We start from the raw sequence: 18986 nt of genomic DNA, 5'->3' as shown, positions 1-18986 counted from the left end.
TAAAAGTACAACATATTCTTTGTAAACTTTTAAGTCTGATACATTTTTTCCCCTTGTTTGAAATTTACACTGCTTTATATTGGCTGTTCATCAGTCACTCTGCTTGGAAGAAGTAATTTTCAGCTTTCAGTTTTAACCTACTTTATGTTTTACTACGTGTATGTATGTACCTCGAGTAAAAACTGGGTAGGGTGGGCTGTTATGGATTATGACTACAGAAGGTACATATTTCTCTATTTTTTTGTTTATAGTTCTCACATTTAAGAGATTCTGTCTCTCTGGACATAACTCACCCAGAGACTACTCTTCACCATCACTGGAGATATATAAAAGACTTGTAGATTTGTCACTTAGAAACACAGTTTAGTGGTGGACTTGGCAGTGCTTGATTAATGGTTGGACTCGATGATCTTAAATGTCCAACCTAAATAATTCTCTGATGTTAAAATGCTAATTTTGAATTTGGCTTTTCATCAATATGCAGAACAGAAATTATCACATCATCTGTCAATAGTAATTTTTTTTCTTTAACCAGGCTTATTAAGGAACTAGTACAGTGTAATGCTGACTCCATGTCAATACTTTTGTAATACTAAAACTGTATCATTTAGTCTATTTGCCAATTTCAGCCAATTTTTTTCAGGGAAGCAGTTATTAAACTTCAAAGATATTAAGTCCTTAAAGCAATAGGAAAACCAGGAGAGAGAAAATATTCAAGCTCTCTTTGAGGGGAGACCTGAACAAAAGTTCAACTACATTACTAGATTATGGCAGATAATATTATTGCAAATAATATATATTATTGTATTATAGCAGAGAGAAGCCACATGAGGGGTGAAGAGAGACAGGCATTAGGGATGTCCAGCTCTGGGAAGTATCTGTGAGTAATTTTCCTGCCTGAGACACCACAAGATCTGTCCCCTGGCCACAAAGCAGCAACAAGCCCAGCTTTGCTTTTTCTGCTTGATTCTTAGAACTTGGGGACTTCTCAAATTGCAGGTTTTATAAATTCCTAAGTAGTTACATCAGATATTAATTTTTATATTGGCATACTGCTGCATTTTTCTTTCTGGAAGCTTGACTTTCAGAAGCTTCCAGAAGCTATTTGGAGTTTCACCTCATTAGTATCATCAGTGACCGTTTTCCAGGTAATGGTTTGCATTTTCAGAAGGATTCTGTGTGTCTATACTTAAAAATAAAATGGACAAAAGTCTGTTCTCTAGCCCAAAAGGCATATGACAAGATATGGCTTGTATTTTTAGCATCAATTCCTCTACTTTGAAACAGAGTGGCCTGGTTCATTCTACTTTCAGGGAATGGTCCCTGGCCCGACCCTCCCCTGCAGTTTGCCTAGGTCCTGTCTAGGGTTCTCATCAGCATGATAAGGACCAGTGCAGTGTCCAGGGATGTGTTCACACCTGAGCATTACTGTCTTGGCCTTGCTAGCAATGCTGTAGCAGGAAGACTGATACTGCATCTAGGTATTTTCTGGACCACTGGGAGGCAATCAGAGAGGATTGATTGTATTCTGCTCAGTCACCTGGACCAGGACATGGGTTGGCTTGGACTGCATCAACAGCCTGCTAGACCATCATCTCTTCTTCAAAATGCCCATGCCAATATGGAATAAAATTCTTTGAAAATGAAGATGTACCAAAGATGCATCATCTTTATGACTGTAACAGATGTTTATTCTATCAAAGTCCTTTTGAGAGAGAAGTAGTATATTGAATGTCTGCCCCACCAATGTTCTGTTTAACACCCTTGAAGCACAGCCTTGCAAAGGAAGAGCTGCCAATGCAAAGGCCTAATAAAGCAAGAGCAATAAATTACTTCTTGCATGTTAAAATGCAAGGATCAGAACTGCAGAGTACTTTCTGAGAGAGCTGTTGGTCTTCCAAAGGCTGTTCCCGATGTTCCCTCAACAAAACCTACACAAACCTGTTAAATATTTCATCATGAAAGGTAAAAGGAAAGGCAGTTGTAACACAACAGCAGAGGTTCTGCAGTAAGTCCTCTTTCCTCTCTCTTTGACAAAGGCCTGCTTCCTCAGCAGGCAGCAGATCTGCTGTAGTGTGTCTTGACACTGTAATATGTGGCACTGAATAACTGCAGTTCAGTCATACTTAGGAAGGCAGTAGTTTAAAATTCAGACTATAGGAACATATGATGATTATCGTTACTCCATTTCTCTCTCTTTCTTAGTACTTGGCAGTCTGAAGATCTAGTATATGATGTCTTATAAAATGACCATCATATATTCTGTGTTTGACTTAATTACTCCTGGGATCTTTACAAGTATTGCAGAAGCTTGTGCTTGGGTAAATCTTTCCAGTAGCTCACTATATCCTAGCATATGGTGTGTTGGTACCTTAGCCTACCTGACATTTGTATTGCTACATGTTTTGTGTATTTGAGCCATATCGAAGTTGGAAATGAAAGCACTTTATAAATACCCTCTTGTTCCCTTTATGCACATAGACTCCTTTCCAAAGATATTTATGAATGATTACCTGGCTTTCAGAATACTCCTATATGGGAGAGAGAAGTAGAGAAAATATACAGAAAGCTATTATCTGTTCATTTGGGGGTGGGAGGGTGGGGCGTGGTGTTGGGGTGTTCCCCTCTTGGTGTGATAAATGATAAAAGACAATTTGTACAATCAAGACCTGGCTCTGTAAGGCACATCTTCTCTGGTAGAATGCTTAGGTTGGATATCACATTATGTATTATGATAACAAACAATGTACTGAGGAGTTTTTTGCTCCTAGTTAATGTAGTTTTAAAAGTATAAAGGAGTCAGAGTGAATATTTTTGTGTGTAGCAGAACATCCCTTTGGAATGGAATTTCAGTATTTAATTTTATCCTATTTAATGACCATATTTTAGTTGAGCATTTTTAACACCTATGTGCAATTAATTTCTGACACTTTTGTCTAACGTGCTGTTGAGAAGCAGATAAAAATCCTGGAAGAAGGGAAAAATGCTTCCATTAAAGTTGCTATAAGCTTTGTCATTCCTTCAATTAGCCAAGGTGACTTTGTGTTCTTGCAGAGTGCTTCTCTCACATCTGCCACTTGTTGCTTATTTACAATGCCAAAGATGCTTCATTATTTTCCTCCACTCTTCTCTGCCTTACTAAGATTTCTAACAGTTTCTGTAACACTGTGTCCTAAATTTTACATTGTTTTCCCAAGGGGAAATGGTGACCATAACGTAGGTGACCCTTCTGCTCCTGATGGCTCCTAGTACTACCTCCCATGTTGTGTTTTCTTTCATAGCTATTCTGCTGTTGCCAGACAAAGTTCAATTCATTTATCATCCCCATATCAGTTTTCTGATGTGTTGTCCAGTAATTTATAACTGTTTGGAGCTTTGGTACTCATTACAGTGCCCAGTGACCCTTGTGACCCTCCTCCCCATGCGCGCTCTGCCACCTTGGCCCCTGGGCCCGTTTGTTGAAGCCACAAGTTGCAGTGCATATGTCCATAACAAGCCATTCAGGCTGAGAAGCAAGAGCTCTGTTTGACCAACTAATAGGGAGTATCTAGAATTTAGGCAACAAGAAGTTGATTATGAAGATAAACAGATGCTGAGGGTAAGATTTATATGTTGCGACTATGTAGGTGTTGCAGATACAGTGATGAGCAAGACAGAAAACTGTAAGCAGGTATGCAACAGCTTGAGGAGAATATCGTAAATAAAACACTGACTAAGTGGCTTTAATTGTAACTCAGTGGAATTTCCCCCAGGTTACTACATTTCACAGGGTGGGGACTTCATCCTGCTGGTGTAAATGCTAATTGAATTATACTGCCAAACTGAGCATGGGCTGGCGCCCTGGGCAGTTACTGGTGCTGATATTTGTGAAGGCATGTCAGCAACATGCTTTCTTTGTTCAGTGCTTTTGCTGCTACTTTAAAAATATTAATTATGAAGATATGCCTTTTCCCTTTCACCTTTTCATCTCCTGAAAGTTATATTTAAGGCAAAATATTGTGAGCACTGGAGGAAGGTGCAGAATGAGCAGAATGGGAGAAGAGAGTTGTTTCCTTTCTAATGGCTTTAATAGTGTGAACCTGTTAATTTTTAAAATTATGATTGATTTTATATTTATTTGCTGTAGCATAGATATTTGGTATACAATTACAGTGCGGGTTATATAAAAATGTAGAGTGCATGTAAAAGACATCTCCATGTAATGGCATGTAGAAACTTATAAAATAAAAGTTGAAAATAAAATCTGCAATTAGTTTTTGAGCTTCACCCATTTGTTTCTGAAAAAGAACTGTAACTTCCCAAAATACATCCTTTCCTTGATGCAATGTAAAAGGATCCAACATTGTACTTCCTCCTTAGAATTTCTGGGGAAATGCATTTTGCTGCCAACGTAACATGCTTTAACAGATCTCCTGCTGGTCAGACCTTGCGTCCTGCTGTGACAGCAATGACCATGTGTACAACTGATTGTTAGTGGGTGATATAAATCTGATTGGAACATGCCTGTTAATTGGTTTGAGAGCTCAATATAGACAATGCTGTCTTGTAGCAGATTGTGTAGATAGCCCTAGTCATAGGGTTAATTCTGCTTGACAGCATATCAGCAGCATCTTGAGTAATTACCCAAGTTAAGTTTTCCCACAGTTGAATTGAGACCTTCAAAGGCTTCTACATTTACAAGTATTATTAACCGATATCTGAAACATGATGTTCCCACAAGAGCTAATTTTTTCTTCCTTTTATTAAATATACAGGTTATAGGGTTCATTTGCTAAGTGCTAAGGCCTTAGAAGAAAACACTACTTGTTAGGGAGAGAAAAATCTGCAGTGCACGACCAAAGCTAATGATGCATAATGCACACATCATTGTCTTTTTGCAAAGACTTTAAAACAAGTTAAAATTTAGGTCTGGCTCCCTTCCTCTCTCCCAGCCCCCACTTTCCACATTTAAGGAAACCAAACCACTTACTCCTGTGTGCAGAATGAGTAAATTGAAGACACACACTAACGAAAGCCTCCTAGGATGTTTCACAATTAAGTGCAGCTCATTGGATACAATACATATGACATCAATGAAACGGTATCTGCTTCAAAAATAGATTGGAAACATTCATGAATGAATTAAATCCTCTTAATGACTTTTCAAAAATTAAAATGAATGAAAACTATTTCATTCATATGGGCAACTGTATGCGATGATTCACCACAGTATATGATTTAATCCTGGTTTAAATTTATATTTTATTTTCTTCATTTTGTGATTTGTCTTCTAAAATATCTTCTTTGTAACTCTACAGCATAGAAAACAGTAAAATATTAAAGATAATGGTTATTATTTGGGTTCACATGCCTTCAAATGCATTAAATGTTAATGTACAGAGTTAGTCTGGTTAAAGATGGCATTTGCTGGAGGGATCAGTCTGACAAATGGCTTTTATGGCATAAAGCAGTTCTTGTAACTTACGATCTTTTTATTTTCTTTTTCAGGTCAGAAACAAAGTTTGACTCCAATTCAGGTATGTTTACATTTACAGTGTTTTACTGAATGTACACTATTCAGGTTAATCTCAAAAGAGTAGTTTATCAGTTCAAGTTCAGTTTAGTTTTAAACAAACTGGGGTAGGTCAGCCTTAAAAAGGATTCTCATTTCTCACCCTCTGAAAACTGCATTGTTACTGTGAAACATTTGCTTTCATTCCTTTCATTAGTTCCAGTCTCTTTACATTTTCCCAAAAGATGATTGGGAAGATGTATCTTGCAACAGGTTTTAATTGATCCAGAAAAATTATTATACAAATAAATGATAATACAGACTAAAGCAAATCGAGCATTGAAGTTTGAAAATAATCACTGCAATAGAGGAGTGTTTTTCTTCCTGGTGGACAAAAACATTTAGTGGGAATTTGAAGTCAGTGCAGCCTGTCTGTCAAGAAACACATGATTTGTCATCAAATTTTCGTGACAGATGCAGGTACACAATGCATGCCAGACCAGTCTGTAGAGCTCAGCTGAGGAGGATTACCGAAAGGCAGTCTTTCCCAAGATGTCTTTTTAAAGAATTGTAATGTGTTATAGGGATTGGGAGGGAAGTGAAGGTCAGTCTAACAGGTTAATGTTTATCTAACAAGACAAAAAACACAGGACAGCAAACAGGGGAGCAGTTGGAGGAAAAAACAGATATCCTAATATCAGACTGTTACTTATTCAGTTAACTACTCCTAGGTGTTCCTTAAAGTTAAACAATAATAAATTAAGAATAGGCTATTGTCCTGAAGCTAGGTGAAATGTCCATTGCCTGAAAAGGTAATTCAAAGTACATTTTTTGTTAAGATGAAAAAGTCTGTTTTAAACAGGAAACCTGATATTATCATGGGAATTTTGGTTTTAGGCCAATGTTACCTTCTATATAGTTTGCTTAATGCAGTGATTATAATTGCTTATAATGTTACGAATTTTACAGTATATATTAATCAGGGGTTTATGGAATAGCACGTTTCCTTTTATCCAAGTTACAGCATGATTCAGGTTTGAAATGTGAGGCATTACACTACTTTTCCTTTCCACATTAGATTTTATCTTTGAAACTATATGGGAGTGGAATCTATAGCAGGAAGCTTTTAAATAGCCAATGCCTACATCTTGTATATTTGCATCATCTTGCTTCTATTATGATTTTAGTCTGTGAGTTTGAAGTTACTTGCTTTAAATATTTCTTGAATAAACTCTATGCTAAGATTGATTTTTGGGTCTTTACAAAACACAGAGGGATTGCATGGGGGATAGCTTCACACATTTTCTGCCATTATCCCCTTTATTTTGATGCAGTCAGCAAAACTAGGGTGTGGAGCAGAATGTCACATGTCTGCTTTTCTGTTGAAGGGAAAATGCTCTCTGCAGTGCTTCAATTTCCTTGGTGGCTTAAGTAGTTTTCTGACTCTCTTTTGAAGCAGTGCTCCTGTTAGGTACACTATTCTGCCTGCCACTCCCTTGGCAGCAAACGCAGGGCCATGGCTGTTCCTAAGGTAGTGGTAAAAGTTTGACACTATTGCAGCTGTGGTGTAGCAATGCAGCCTGCTCAGTACATGTCATCAGGCCTTTCTGCCCTGGGCTCCTGGTCCCATTTTAATCTTTGCCTCAAACACTGTACTTGGAATTACTGGGAATTACTAAGGTTTAGTGCCTCGGTCTCATCAGTACTGTGTCTTTTGGAACAGATTTCAGCTAACAATCAAGGGTAGATGTTAAAACCAAGCAATACCAAGGCTGAAAACCTCCTTATCATTGTGAGAGGTACAGCTGTCTTCTCTTTATAGGGAGAGCACTCATTTCTTCACCAAGAAGCTGTTTATGACCGTCAGATGGCACAAGGGCTCTAAGATTCTCTTTTGTTCCCAATATGTAAGAGCAGAGGAGAAGTGAAGATACTGACTGTATCAACTCAACATCTACCACGCAAATAAAACATCACTGGTTTTGTTTCCCTGCCAAAGCATTTGCTATAACTTTCCCAAACCAGACAATAATCCCAGACCTCCCACTGAGTGAATGCGTCCTGTCCACTCAGGGTGCATTGGCGATGTAAAAACTCCCTTCTTTTGTGTAGCACCATGTTCTGCATTACACAGACCTTTAAAAAGTGCCAATGCAGTGTTGGTTTAAAAAGGCTTGCTGGCATCTGAGTGTGTCTTTATGCAACCTCAAGTTTCTTGGAGACACCTTAAGGTATTTTAACATCCCTCATTTCATTTTGAATTCCCTAGACTGTCATTCCTAAGTAAAGTAATGATCCCACAAACTGGAACAAACATGCTTTGTTCTCATTTATCTTATGTTACTCAAAACAGTTCCAAGTGTTGAACCTGAGAATGAGGTAATTTTATTATAGAATACATATTTTTTCCCAGGGAGTTGTTCCACAGCTATTGCTTGCTCTAGATTAACCCCAGTGTTAATTCCAGTTAACTTGCAAGTCTAGATATGCCTTTAATAAACATTTATCAATGCTTATTATACTTGTCTTTCCGAGAAATATTTGTGAAGCATTGAAGAATTAAAAGAAGTCTTTCTAAAGCAAGTACAAAGTCAGAAATACAACTTTTAAAGTACCCAGTAGGCCCACTGCAAATGTAACCCTGGAAATGTTGTTCAACACTGAAATATTAGACAAACACTGTCAAAAGAAGATTAATTGGAACTTGAGCATTAACTTAAAAGAAGGCTGCAAAATTCCTACAGTGATGATCAGGATTTATCATATAAGTAACTATAACATCTGTAGGGGACACACATTTTTCATATCATGACTAACAGTTCCATCTGAGAAACTTCTTTTTCTCTGTTGATTCTTCATACATCTATAGCTGGCAGAATTTCTGTCTCAGAGACCATGGGGTTAGCTTCATGCTGTTAGAAGATCTTATAAATGAAACAATTTTGCTTTCCTGTCATAATATGATGAATTCTACTGGTACTTAAAATAGATTTTTTTCTAGCAAAGTACTTGAAAGCAAAAAAGGTTGTAGGAATTTTTTTTCTCCCAATTCGTTAAAGAACAAAGTAAACCACAGAAAATCCAAATGTGAAATAATTTTGTTCTTCTTATCAGTATTTTGTTAGTGTCTAAAATGCTTAGTAGTGAAATCACGGGCAAAAAAAATCAGTTTTTTTCTGTGTTAGAAAGAAAGGACAAATTCATGACCAATATGCAAGGGCTCAAGTGGAGTTTTTTCTGTATACCTGTCACTCAGACTATGGAATGTAGAAAATCAGAGAGCACAGGGTGCAAAACGGACAGTCAGGGAAGCATCATGCTGTAGAAACATATCTGTGCACTGAAGAAAAAGAGTGCCCAAGGACACACAGTGCCTTCAGCTGTGTCCCATCATCTGCTGTGCCAGCTTCACACTTCTCTCACAAAAAGAGACGTATCTCCAAAACTTGTTCTTCTGTCTCCCTGCTTCTGACTATCAAATGATATGTAAAGATAATGTATGTGATTTTATGTCACTGTTTGCATCAATACTTAGGAAACATTCCAATTAGTATCAGGAATTAAGCTATAATAGCTGCCATGCACCTAGAGGCTGTCCTGAGGGACAGCTACATATGAGCTTTTTTTGGCTTCCTGCTGCCCCAGCAATCAAATACAAAGCAAGTCAAGGAGCCCCCAACAGTTCCTGGAATTTCTTTTGCCCACCTTGTCTGGACTCGCAGTGTAAGCCAGTGACTCTGAAGGTCATTTCTCCTCTCTGCACATTGCAGTTTCCACAGAATGAGTGTATCTCCATGTCTTCAGCACTGCACAATGCTGCCACCCCATCAGGGTTCCCATCCTTTCCTTTCTCACCTCTTGTGTTTACTGGTATTTTTCCTTAAATGTGGCCACTACAATGTACTAATTTGCAAGGCTACATGATTCAGCACAGGTGCTAGAGAACAGATGAACAAAATTATAAGGTTGGGGGTGATCAGATGTTTTCCTCTCACAAATTCCTCTTGGCAACATTTCCAGATGTTCTGCAATGGGCTTTGCAAACTCTCTGTATTGATGCCTTGAGAGGCTATCTAGAACAGAGGCTAGACAGTGTTAAAGGAATAAAGTAGGTATTTATTAAAAAAGGCCTTCAAAGGATACACCTTGGGCAATACAAGAGCCTGGCCAAGGCTACACCCAAGATGCACGACGGATCACATGTTTTCACACTTTTATAAGTTGTGGTCCATTTCCGTACTGGGGTTAATTGTCCAGTTACAGTTTCAGGTTGTGAAGTCCCATCCTCCCAGATTCCTCTCCTCAATTCGCTGTTGTTTATATATTTTGGGCCTGAAGCTGCAACGGTATCCTTGGTTCTCAGGCTGGAAAAGGACTTTTTTGTCTAACTAAACTGTGAAGAGGACTTGCTAACATTTTACATGAAGTTCGGAGTTATATACTAATGAAATACAGTCTGGAAAATATGAAAGATAAAACTTAAGGCATTAGTATCACCCCTGATTTCCCCTAGCCTGTTAACATCCCGTTGTATGAAAGTCATCAAGTAAAACTATTAAGAGCATAAGGAACTCTCTGCCTAAGAAAGAGAGAAATGAATACCAAAAAGCATTTTGAAAAGTAACTTTTACTGACCTTTGCTACCAGGGAAGAACAAAAGAAATGTTACTTGCCTGAAACCTTAGATTGACAAAGCAGCCAAGCTACTTAGTAAAAACATCCATCGATCTAACTCATTGAAGATTTAAATACAGATTAATAAATAAGTTCCTAAATTTTATTGATGACAGCTTCTCCACTCAGGTTGTGTTAGAGCAGTTCTTAATTTCTTCTTAGGAAGGCTAAGTAGTTTCAGAAACAGGGAGGAAAAGCAATATCTGGTGTTCTTAAAAAATCATATTGGCAAATTCAAAAGTCACTCTACAATCAGAGTATTTGATTTAATAGTATTAAAAGATCTCTTGCACAATCTGTAATGGGTAAAAGTGGGAAAATAAACTGAGATACTGAAGAACAGTGATGCTCCAGAGCTTTTTCCATGAGTTAAATGACCTCTTAAGGTTCTCTTTCAAGTTAACGAATTATTTCCTGCTTTCTGGCCACCACCAGCATGGATGCTTGAAAAGGTACATGAGCTGGCACAGGGAGATGGTAGGAGACAGTTACTCTAAAAACAGAACAGCAGCTCAGATTATCTTGTCGTTACCTGACAGTGCTGCTTTGTTCTTGGCATTAACAACTCTTCGTGCAGATTGTTGGGGATGCAATGGCTGGGGAGCATGGCCTGTTAGTTATATTTGTTCAGCAGCAGGATGAGCATTTAGTCAGATGCAAACTGAACTGTCTGCCGAATGTTTCAGGGCCATGCCATGATGTGACTTGAAGTATTAGATGGCTGGGACATCTCACTGGTACATCCCAGGGAACTATGTGCTGATGTGTGGTAGCTCATTTTCACCTGTTCTTGTATCACTTGTAAAACTTGGCATCATTTCAGTTGTGACAATCTGGAGGTGTTTGGCGCTGCTGTGACCAGAACTGAGCTCAAAAGAAATCTAGAGCTGTATATAGCCACTGGGACAAGCACCACACTGCCAGCCTCATCAGCCTCTGGAAAAGAGGAGGGGGCAAGACCATGGCATTCGGTGGGTGCCCTGCTGAAGGCCCCACACACACACTATGTGTCAGGTGGCTCTTTAGACTTCAGCAGCTTATCTCCAGGACAGGCTGCAGCCACACACCAGCCAGAGGACTATGGGGGTGTTTTTTGCTTGTGTGCCTTGATGAATTTAACAGGACAGGATCGTTATGGTCAATGTGTTCACTCTTTTCTCATTATTTTCTCACTACCATAACGTGCATTTTCCTGTTTTGGTTTTAGGCAATGTTTCATTAAGCACAGTATCTTTTGTGGCTGCATGCATGTTGTCCAAAATAGCACATCTTCTGTTTTGATTAGCATGGTTTATGGGGTAATGAATTTGAATAAGAAAGAGAGGCAAGGTATTTTTATTTCTTCCCTCTGGATTTGTTAGAGGAAAAAAAACTTAGCATCTTGTTTGTACAAGATGAGAATGATATAAAACAATATTACTTGAAACTGGAATAAATCTGTTATTTGGAAAAAAAAGAGACTGTACAAACTAGCTACATGATAATTATTAATGACAGAAGATTCAATAAAGATTAAAATATTTAATGTTTTTCTTTCATCAATGTAGTGCTGTAATTTTATGACCATTAAGAAACCATATGAAAGATCTGTCAGCTTTTGCTATTTCACATTTTAGTCTCTTATCAAAACTGATTTCAGGTTTTGTAATACTAAAAGGAAAAATGCAAGCTGCTTTTAATCAAACTGGAATGTTCAGTGATCACCATCACAATCTTTAGTGGTGATCTGAGTATGAAGCAAAGAAGATTAACTTGTCTTTTGTTGACTTAATTTAGTGGCAACCACAGCCTTTAAGATGTAATAGTAGGCAAGTTTGTGTCATACCAACGAACTGCCACTGTACATGTGAGCAGCCATCTGCTTAGAATTAAGTCCTAAGTCAAAACACCGATGAGGTCTAATGCTGCCAGTTTTACGCAGTTTGCACTGAGTTTTATGTAAGTAAGGACATCACAATCAGGCCTAATGCCAGACAATGGTGAATTTGGTTACAAGGCCTGAAAGCATTTCTGAAAGGAAAGAACTGTAGCCCTGTGTGGTTGGATCAGGAGTCTTAGCAACCTTGCTTTCCACTGGGAGGTGAATTACCATTTATTGTTTTGTATATCATTGTCTTGCCCACTTACTGTTCTTTACAAAGTGGTCCCAGCCTTTTCATCAGCCATGGTCCAGGTGTCTGAACAATCTTAGACTGTGTACTTCAATCCAAATACGGTGCCCATTGAGATCACAGAATCAATATTCACAGTGTTTGATTGTTGTGAATAAAACTGAAGCACCTAATTTAGCACTAATCTTTTCTCTTCTTTACTAGCTTAGCAAAGGTGGTGTTTTCATTATTGCATAATATCCCTTTTAAGGTTATGTCTGTGTCTGGCTTTCACACAATCCCTGTGTGTCTGTGGAGAAATGGTAGCGTTTCATTTGGAGGGATATTTTACACAAGCTATTACCATCTCGGGGGAGTGGGATCATCTTAACTAACTGTGGCTACCTATTTAACATAGCCCTCTGAGCTTCATCTCAAATCAGATGGAAGAGATGAACATCCTCAGATGAGTTCATCCCTTCTGCTGGAGAAGTCCGTTTCAGGGTACACTGAATCACCTTTTTGAGTATCCATCAATTTTAGAGTTAGGCACGTAACTTTGATGGTAATAGATTATCACTGGAATGGATGTACCTGGAGTTGGGGATGCATGGATAGGGTCCCCAAGTAATTTTCTGTGGCTGATGCTGTGGAGGCTTAGTAGGATAAAGATAAATTTAAGAGAAGAACTACACAACTGCTCCCAAGTTCTGCTGAGTGTCAATAAACCTCTTATGCTCAGAGCTTTTGTCGTATATTAATGAGAAAGATGAGTTTAGCTGTGACTATTTTAGTTCTGTTTCTCTCTGTATGCATTTTGATTTACCTTTTTTAATCTTACCTTTCCTAAACGAACCCAAATCTGCTAATGTGTCTCCACTAATGGTTACCCCATAAAACTGCTGCATTTTTATTACTTTCTCTTGAATTATGAGTAAGAATTGTCAGATGTGAAAAAGCTGATAAAATATGTTTTGCAAATTGATCATCACCACTGTTTATCTGTTCACAGACAGGAAGAAAAATATGTAACTCAAAGAGATGTGGCCTAAGGATAATAAGAATGAATAAAAAAATGTATCATTGAGTCTAGCTTCAGTCAGGGCCCAAACATTAAACTGGCCTTTGGCATGTTTCAGAAAGCATGTGAAATTTTTGAAAAGCGTAGTAGGAAGAGATTTTGCTTATTTTAAGTCACTATTGAGAAACTTTTAGAAAGTCAAAGTCTTTTATTCTGTTAACTGCTCTAACCAAGCTAAGGAAGGCTTTCATGTAGACATGAAAACTGAAGGGTGTATTTTTGAAAAATTAACAATTAAAACCAGAGGCATTCTGCTTTTGCCTCTTACTTTTCAAGGAGGTGGTCATGAGAACAGAATTCCTGTGTTTATATTCTTATTTTAAAATTGTTTACCTTAAGATTTATGGATTTTGAAAGTACTCATATACTCACTTCCATACTATTATCTCCCCTTCAGTCAGTGATTTTTTTTTCCCTGTCACACACACTAGAAGGGATGTAAATGGAGTATCAGGAATACTGAACCAAAGAGGAGTGGGATTTGAAATGTCAATGCTCAGCACTGATAGAATATCTGGAAACCAATTAAGACATATTTAGGTTGAAGGGTGGCAAAAAAATGTGCTTGTGAATAAAAAAGTCTGTGGCATAAAGTACTGTGTTGAGAGCATTAGGGTTCTTGAAAGAACTTTAAAATGCAAGAGAGGAAGACACAGTGTTTCACTGGAATGAAAGCACTCCCTGCTCTTAAGTATAGTATGAGAAACCTGATTGAAAGACTACTGTCAGAACTGTACTTTAGATCATGATAGTATTAAGACTATGGCAAACTGAATTTTTGCTGGTCATCACTTACCCTGTTAACTGGTGGAGAACAGAATTACAGGAGCTCTCTTTTAAAATAATTCTATTTTCTTTACTATCTGCATGTGTGACTCTTTCCTGGCCCCAAAATGACAACATATCTCATCCGTACCTGTATCTGTATTGTTGTGCCAGTATGATTAAAAAAGGCACCATTTTGCTGTTGAAGCTCAGCACAATGAAATCTATGCCAGCAGCTGCTTTCAGTCCTTTGGTTCTAGGTATCATAGTATGGACCATACAAAAAGCAAGGCTCACTCCTAAAAAATAAAAGAAACATACGTAGCATAACTGTAATCCTAACTTCCTTGCTCTAGTCTCTGTAAAAATAATTTATTTAATGATACATTAATGTAAGATTTTGTGTTCCCCTTGCTTTCTCACACCAGGAAGGTCTCTTCCCAAAGGATGTACTCCTGGCCAGGACATGCAACACACCAGTTAGAGTATCTGGTGGGACATGCCCCTTCCTGGGCTCCTATTTCTGGGAGGAGGGAGAGGGTACCTGACCACCTCCCCACCTCCTGTGAAGACTATACACAAGGCCAAGTTTGGGACCTCTGTCATAACTTAACTTGGGTGCCTGTTGGTATGGCACCCAGAGCACAGCTGGACTGTATTTGGGTGAGAGTGAGGACATGGACCTTCATCCAAATCCCCATGGCCTTGAGATGGTCAAGACAGGGATGGACTGTACAGAGCCTCTGTCCATCCCTGCACCCTCTACCTGTCTTCCCACAGCAAAAAGAGTTATTGGGAAACTTCAGAAGCTCAAGCTCACAAGATTTCTCCTGGCATTTTCCCTCTAAGAATGTTTCTACTTACCCCTACTTATCCACAAAACGATCGAGCTTTAATGTGTTTCTCATCATTTGTACAAGCACTAAGAGTATATTTCTTTCACTCCTATGCCTGTTTTTTTTTTTGTTTTGTTTTCATAAACTGTCTTCTCCGGTGCCAGGGTTAAATGTCACACAGATGGACATGGACAGTAATACTAAAATGCCTAAGTAATCAAATGCGATACAGCCTGCAGTTCTGCTTTAACATTTGGATGGGACTGTGTTACTTCAAAATTAATAACATAAAGGTGCTCTGTTAAAGAAGCTGAAAGAATAAGGCAAAGTGTTCATTGAATTCATGAAGATTAATAGATGAAGGGCATGCAGTGTCATCTTCACTGCAATGTAAAGAATAAGACTATCTAAGTTATGCAGACATTCTATCTTTAATTTGGGCTGTGTTTACAGAAACTTACCACCCAAATCTCATTAGTTCTATGATATGGTTTATTTGTGCAGGTCTGTTTTAGAACTAATGAATGACAGAGAATTAGAGTTACAGCAGGTATTTAAAAAACATTCAAAGCAAGAGTGAAGAATGTCACTCTCTCAGGAAATAAACTGATAGTTATTGAAGCTTATGCGAATATTTACATTATCTAATAAAGATCAGTGAAGAAAAAATAAGAAAAATAGATGCATGAAATGAGCACAGGAAAATAGATTGTAAAAAACAGGGCGAGGAGAAAGATATGCTAGTACAAAGCTACATATAAAATTGTTGCTTGTCCTGCTCACTCAGTTTACATATTCAGATGGATGCATAGTCTTTGCTATATGTTCTTACAGTAGAAAGTGGTAAAATGTTCAAACAGAGGATGCTAAGGTTAGTCCCAGAGGGTGGGGTAGTGAGAGCTAGAACGGCAAGATTTTTTATCTGAGGACTAAACTTGTATATGCAAACAAGTTTGGGGACTTGTGTATCCAAGCAAGTTTGTTTTAAGTTGGCAAGCTGAAGGAAAAGATTTTGGTTTTTTTCTATGTATTGAACTGGAGCAGGGTATGTACCACTTAGATTCTTTAACATACATTGATATAGGACAGAAAACCTTTCAAAAACTTGCACTATATGCTTGCAAAATGAAGAATGGAAAACAGTTGAGCTGTTTGGGTTTTTTTCTAAAATCTCTAACTTTTCCAGTCAAAACCTTTTACAAAATTTAAGAATTTTTCAGAAAGTTTTCAGGACACCTAAGGACTCTGGTTTAAGGCATTATTATCATGTAGAAAGAAACTAAAACCAAATTCCCAAACTTGCTATCAATTTAAACTCAGGCCCAGTTTAATTGGATGCCTAATAAATGGCACCCACAGGTTGGTTTCCTAGATTGCACAATCATCCGGCTGTGACAGTCTTTCTTTTCTGTTCTGCCCTGGTACAATGCAATTGAACCCCCCTGTGACCCCTGGGAATGCCAACAATAGAGATGATCAGTCATTGCACAAACAGCTCTCCAAAGGGTGATCACTTTGTTTCAGGCCTTTCTAAAGAACAATTCATAGTTTTGCAAGTATTTTAGACTTAACATTTCTTAGGGTGTAGATTAAAAAATGTGTTAAGATTAGTAGTGTGAAACAAATATTACACCTAGTGATAGTAGTGCTGAACTGAAAAATAAAGATTGAACATTGGAAGTTTTGCTACTGAGGCTTCTTCCTCCTCTTTACTCTACCTCCTCCATGGGATGGTGCCTTGTGCAAATGAAGCACCATCTTGTTTCATGCCCAGAAGTTTTAATCAGGGTGAAAGTGAGACTCTGAAGCTGATGTCAGATACAGCCTGTACAGGTCATTAAGCTGCCTGCAGGGGAGGGAAGTACATTTTAAAGTCCATTTTGGAACATGGGTCAGAGATCCTCAGGTCCTCTAGTTCTTGCTTTAGAGCCAGAAGCTGCAAGGCTTGTTTGGGTTTTCAGTGAGCTGCTTTAAGGGCTGTTGCTTGTGGCATGGGAACCAAGTCATTTGTCAGCCACTGACAGTGCTGTTGGCTCCATCCTCTTCCTGCAGCTATTGGGACAGTATTTTACTTCTTTCGTTTCTTTACATGAAAGAATCTTATTGAGAACACTTAAAGATTACATCAATTACATCAATTGCACATCAATTACATCAATTGCACATCAATTACAGATGAGCATTTAAAACCATGGATATGCCTCAGTTTACTGGGGAGCTTGGAAGAAGTTACAGAGTGCATAAAAAAATTTTGGTGTGACTGTAAATCAATCAGGGTACTAGACACCCTTTACATTTCAGTGGAGGTTTGGACTTAGAACACTCCCTTCTAGGCAACTGGAAGCAGATATTTTTTCTAAGGCTAAGAGTGTCCTGCAGCCAGAATGCAAATTATTTTGGTTATAATCTCATGAAGATGTGAAAGGTACAGAGGGAAGACCCAGCAACCTCTGGCATTCCAGTCCTTCTCTGTCCCTGCAACTTCCATTGTTGCAATGCTGCTAAATCCCCTTTGACCACTCAGAACTTAAGTAAACAGAGATTGTACTTGTGGGGAGTTATGAAGTATTTTTTAAAAAGTCTGAGTTTGTTGAATAGAGTTGGATCAGTACTGGAGTAGCTTGGTGTCAAAGGTTAGACTTTGTTATACCTAAGATAGGATTGGGAACTGACATATTGTAGCTTTTGAGTTTTTCTTTTCTGTTTTTTTTTTTTTTTTTTTAAGACGTCACACCATGCTCAGGAAATGAAAAGTACAGTGTATTTCAGTCCCTTTCCACAAAAGTGCATCCTCTGCTACCTACTCACTGTGCAAAGATATAGCCCAGGTAATTTAAGTTTTAAATTCACATACTTTGCCTTTTGTAATTCTGGGACAGAGGAGATCTTTGAAACTGAAGGATTACAGGCTTATTTGAATTATAAAGGCACTGACCTCAAGCAGCCTTCTAGACAAATCTGTTGCTTGTGTGGTCAGCTTATAATCATGTTTCTGTGATACCAGTGCACAGATGTAGTGTCAAAGCTGAGTTCAGAGATCTAGTTTATTCTAACAGTAGAGTTTTTATCAGTCAGGGATATCACAGTAAGTCATCCTTGCACTCCTTGCCCTGTTTTCTCACCTTCCACCTCACATTGCCTACAATGCTTGTTTAACCTCTTAGTTAACTGATTGAACTTGTTAGTCCAGGAAAAAAGTAGAATAATTTTCTTCTGCGTTAATGAATTAAAATTTCTCCCAACAAATGGATAAGCACCTGAGCTGGTGAACAGTGAGGAAGAAGCAGAACTAAGACAACTGATGGCAGGGGAAAGAGAAGGGAAAGAACTGATAGATTGTTTCAGCCATCCTATGACCCTTAAGTCTGTCCTGTGAAGCTTCTCCACTTTGGATACAGAAGATCTGAAGTTGTTTAGAACAGAATCCTCCCATGCATCTCCATGGGACCTCCTGAGTAGCAGGTTACCACTGATGGTTCTGCATTGAGTGCATCTTTGGTGAAGGCCACCCCTATGAAAACGTTTGCTTCCAGCAAGTTTCATGTTCCTTTTCTTTAAAAATCAGCGTTTTCAAATGGAAGATTTCCTGCTGAGCCCTTGTCAGGATTTTCTATTTTATCTTCTCTGGTGAGAGTGTTTGTACAACTTTAAGAAGGAGCCACAAACTCATCTCTCAAACGTAAAAAAAAGTCTGTACAGCTCCTTCCAAGGGCAAATCAAGGCTACAGTTCTTTGACTTCTCATTCCCAAGCATGCATTGCCTGAGAGAAGCTCAAACACCCAGTTTGCTGGCTTTTTGAGTGAAAAAGGAAAGAAAGAAGTAGTGTAAGAAAAATCTAATGACTAGAAGAAACAAAGTGGAAGGGCTGACAGTGAGAAGTGGTACACACAGGGTGTAAAAAACATTAAATCAAATTAAAATCTCTACCTCCAGCCACTTTTTCACATTAGCTGTATTTGCTTACTGTCTTGGTGTGGATGTTTCTGCTGCCTAACTGCTGTTTTGTTATGAATCCTTCCAGTGAAGCCTGCCCTACATGTATCTCCTG

General features: G+C 38.3%; 1 protein-coding gene across 5 annotated transcripts in view; it reads left to right on the top strand.

Annotated features, from left to right (window-relative positions):
• The window catches only part of MSRB3 (methionine sulfoxide reductase B3), a gene marked incomplete at its 5' end in the record, with an annotated part of 78895 nt that overhangs the window by 40971 nt on the left and 18938 nt on the right, over nt 1-18986 (top strand). For all 5 annotated transcript variants that reach the window (XM_083860258.1, XM_083860261.1, XM_083860259.1 and 2 more), the window contains one exon: nt 5488-5516. In XM_083860258.1, coding sequence (XP_083716384.1) covers nt 5488-5516 — 29 coding nt within the window. The remainder of the gene's footprint in view (nt 1-5487; nt 5517-18986) is intronic.

Source organism: Zosterops lateralis, assembly GCF_965231275.1.
Source record: "Zosterops lateralis genome assembly, chromosome: 4".
In the NCBI taxonomy this organism is placed as follows: Eukaryota; Metazoa; Chordata; class Aves; order Passeriformes; family Zosteropidae; genus Zosterops; species Zosterops lateralis.
Note: the sequence above shows the minus strand (reverse complement) of the source record. Positions and strands in the feature narration are given on the sequence as shown.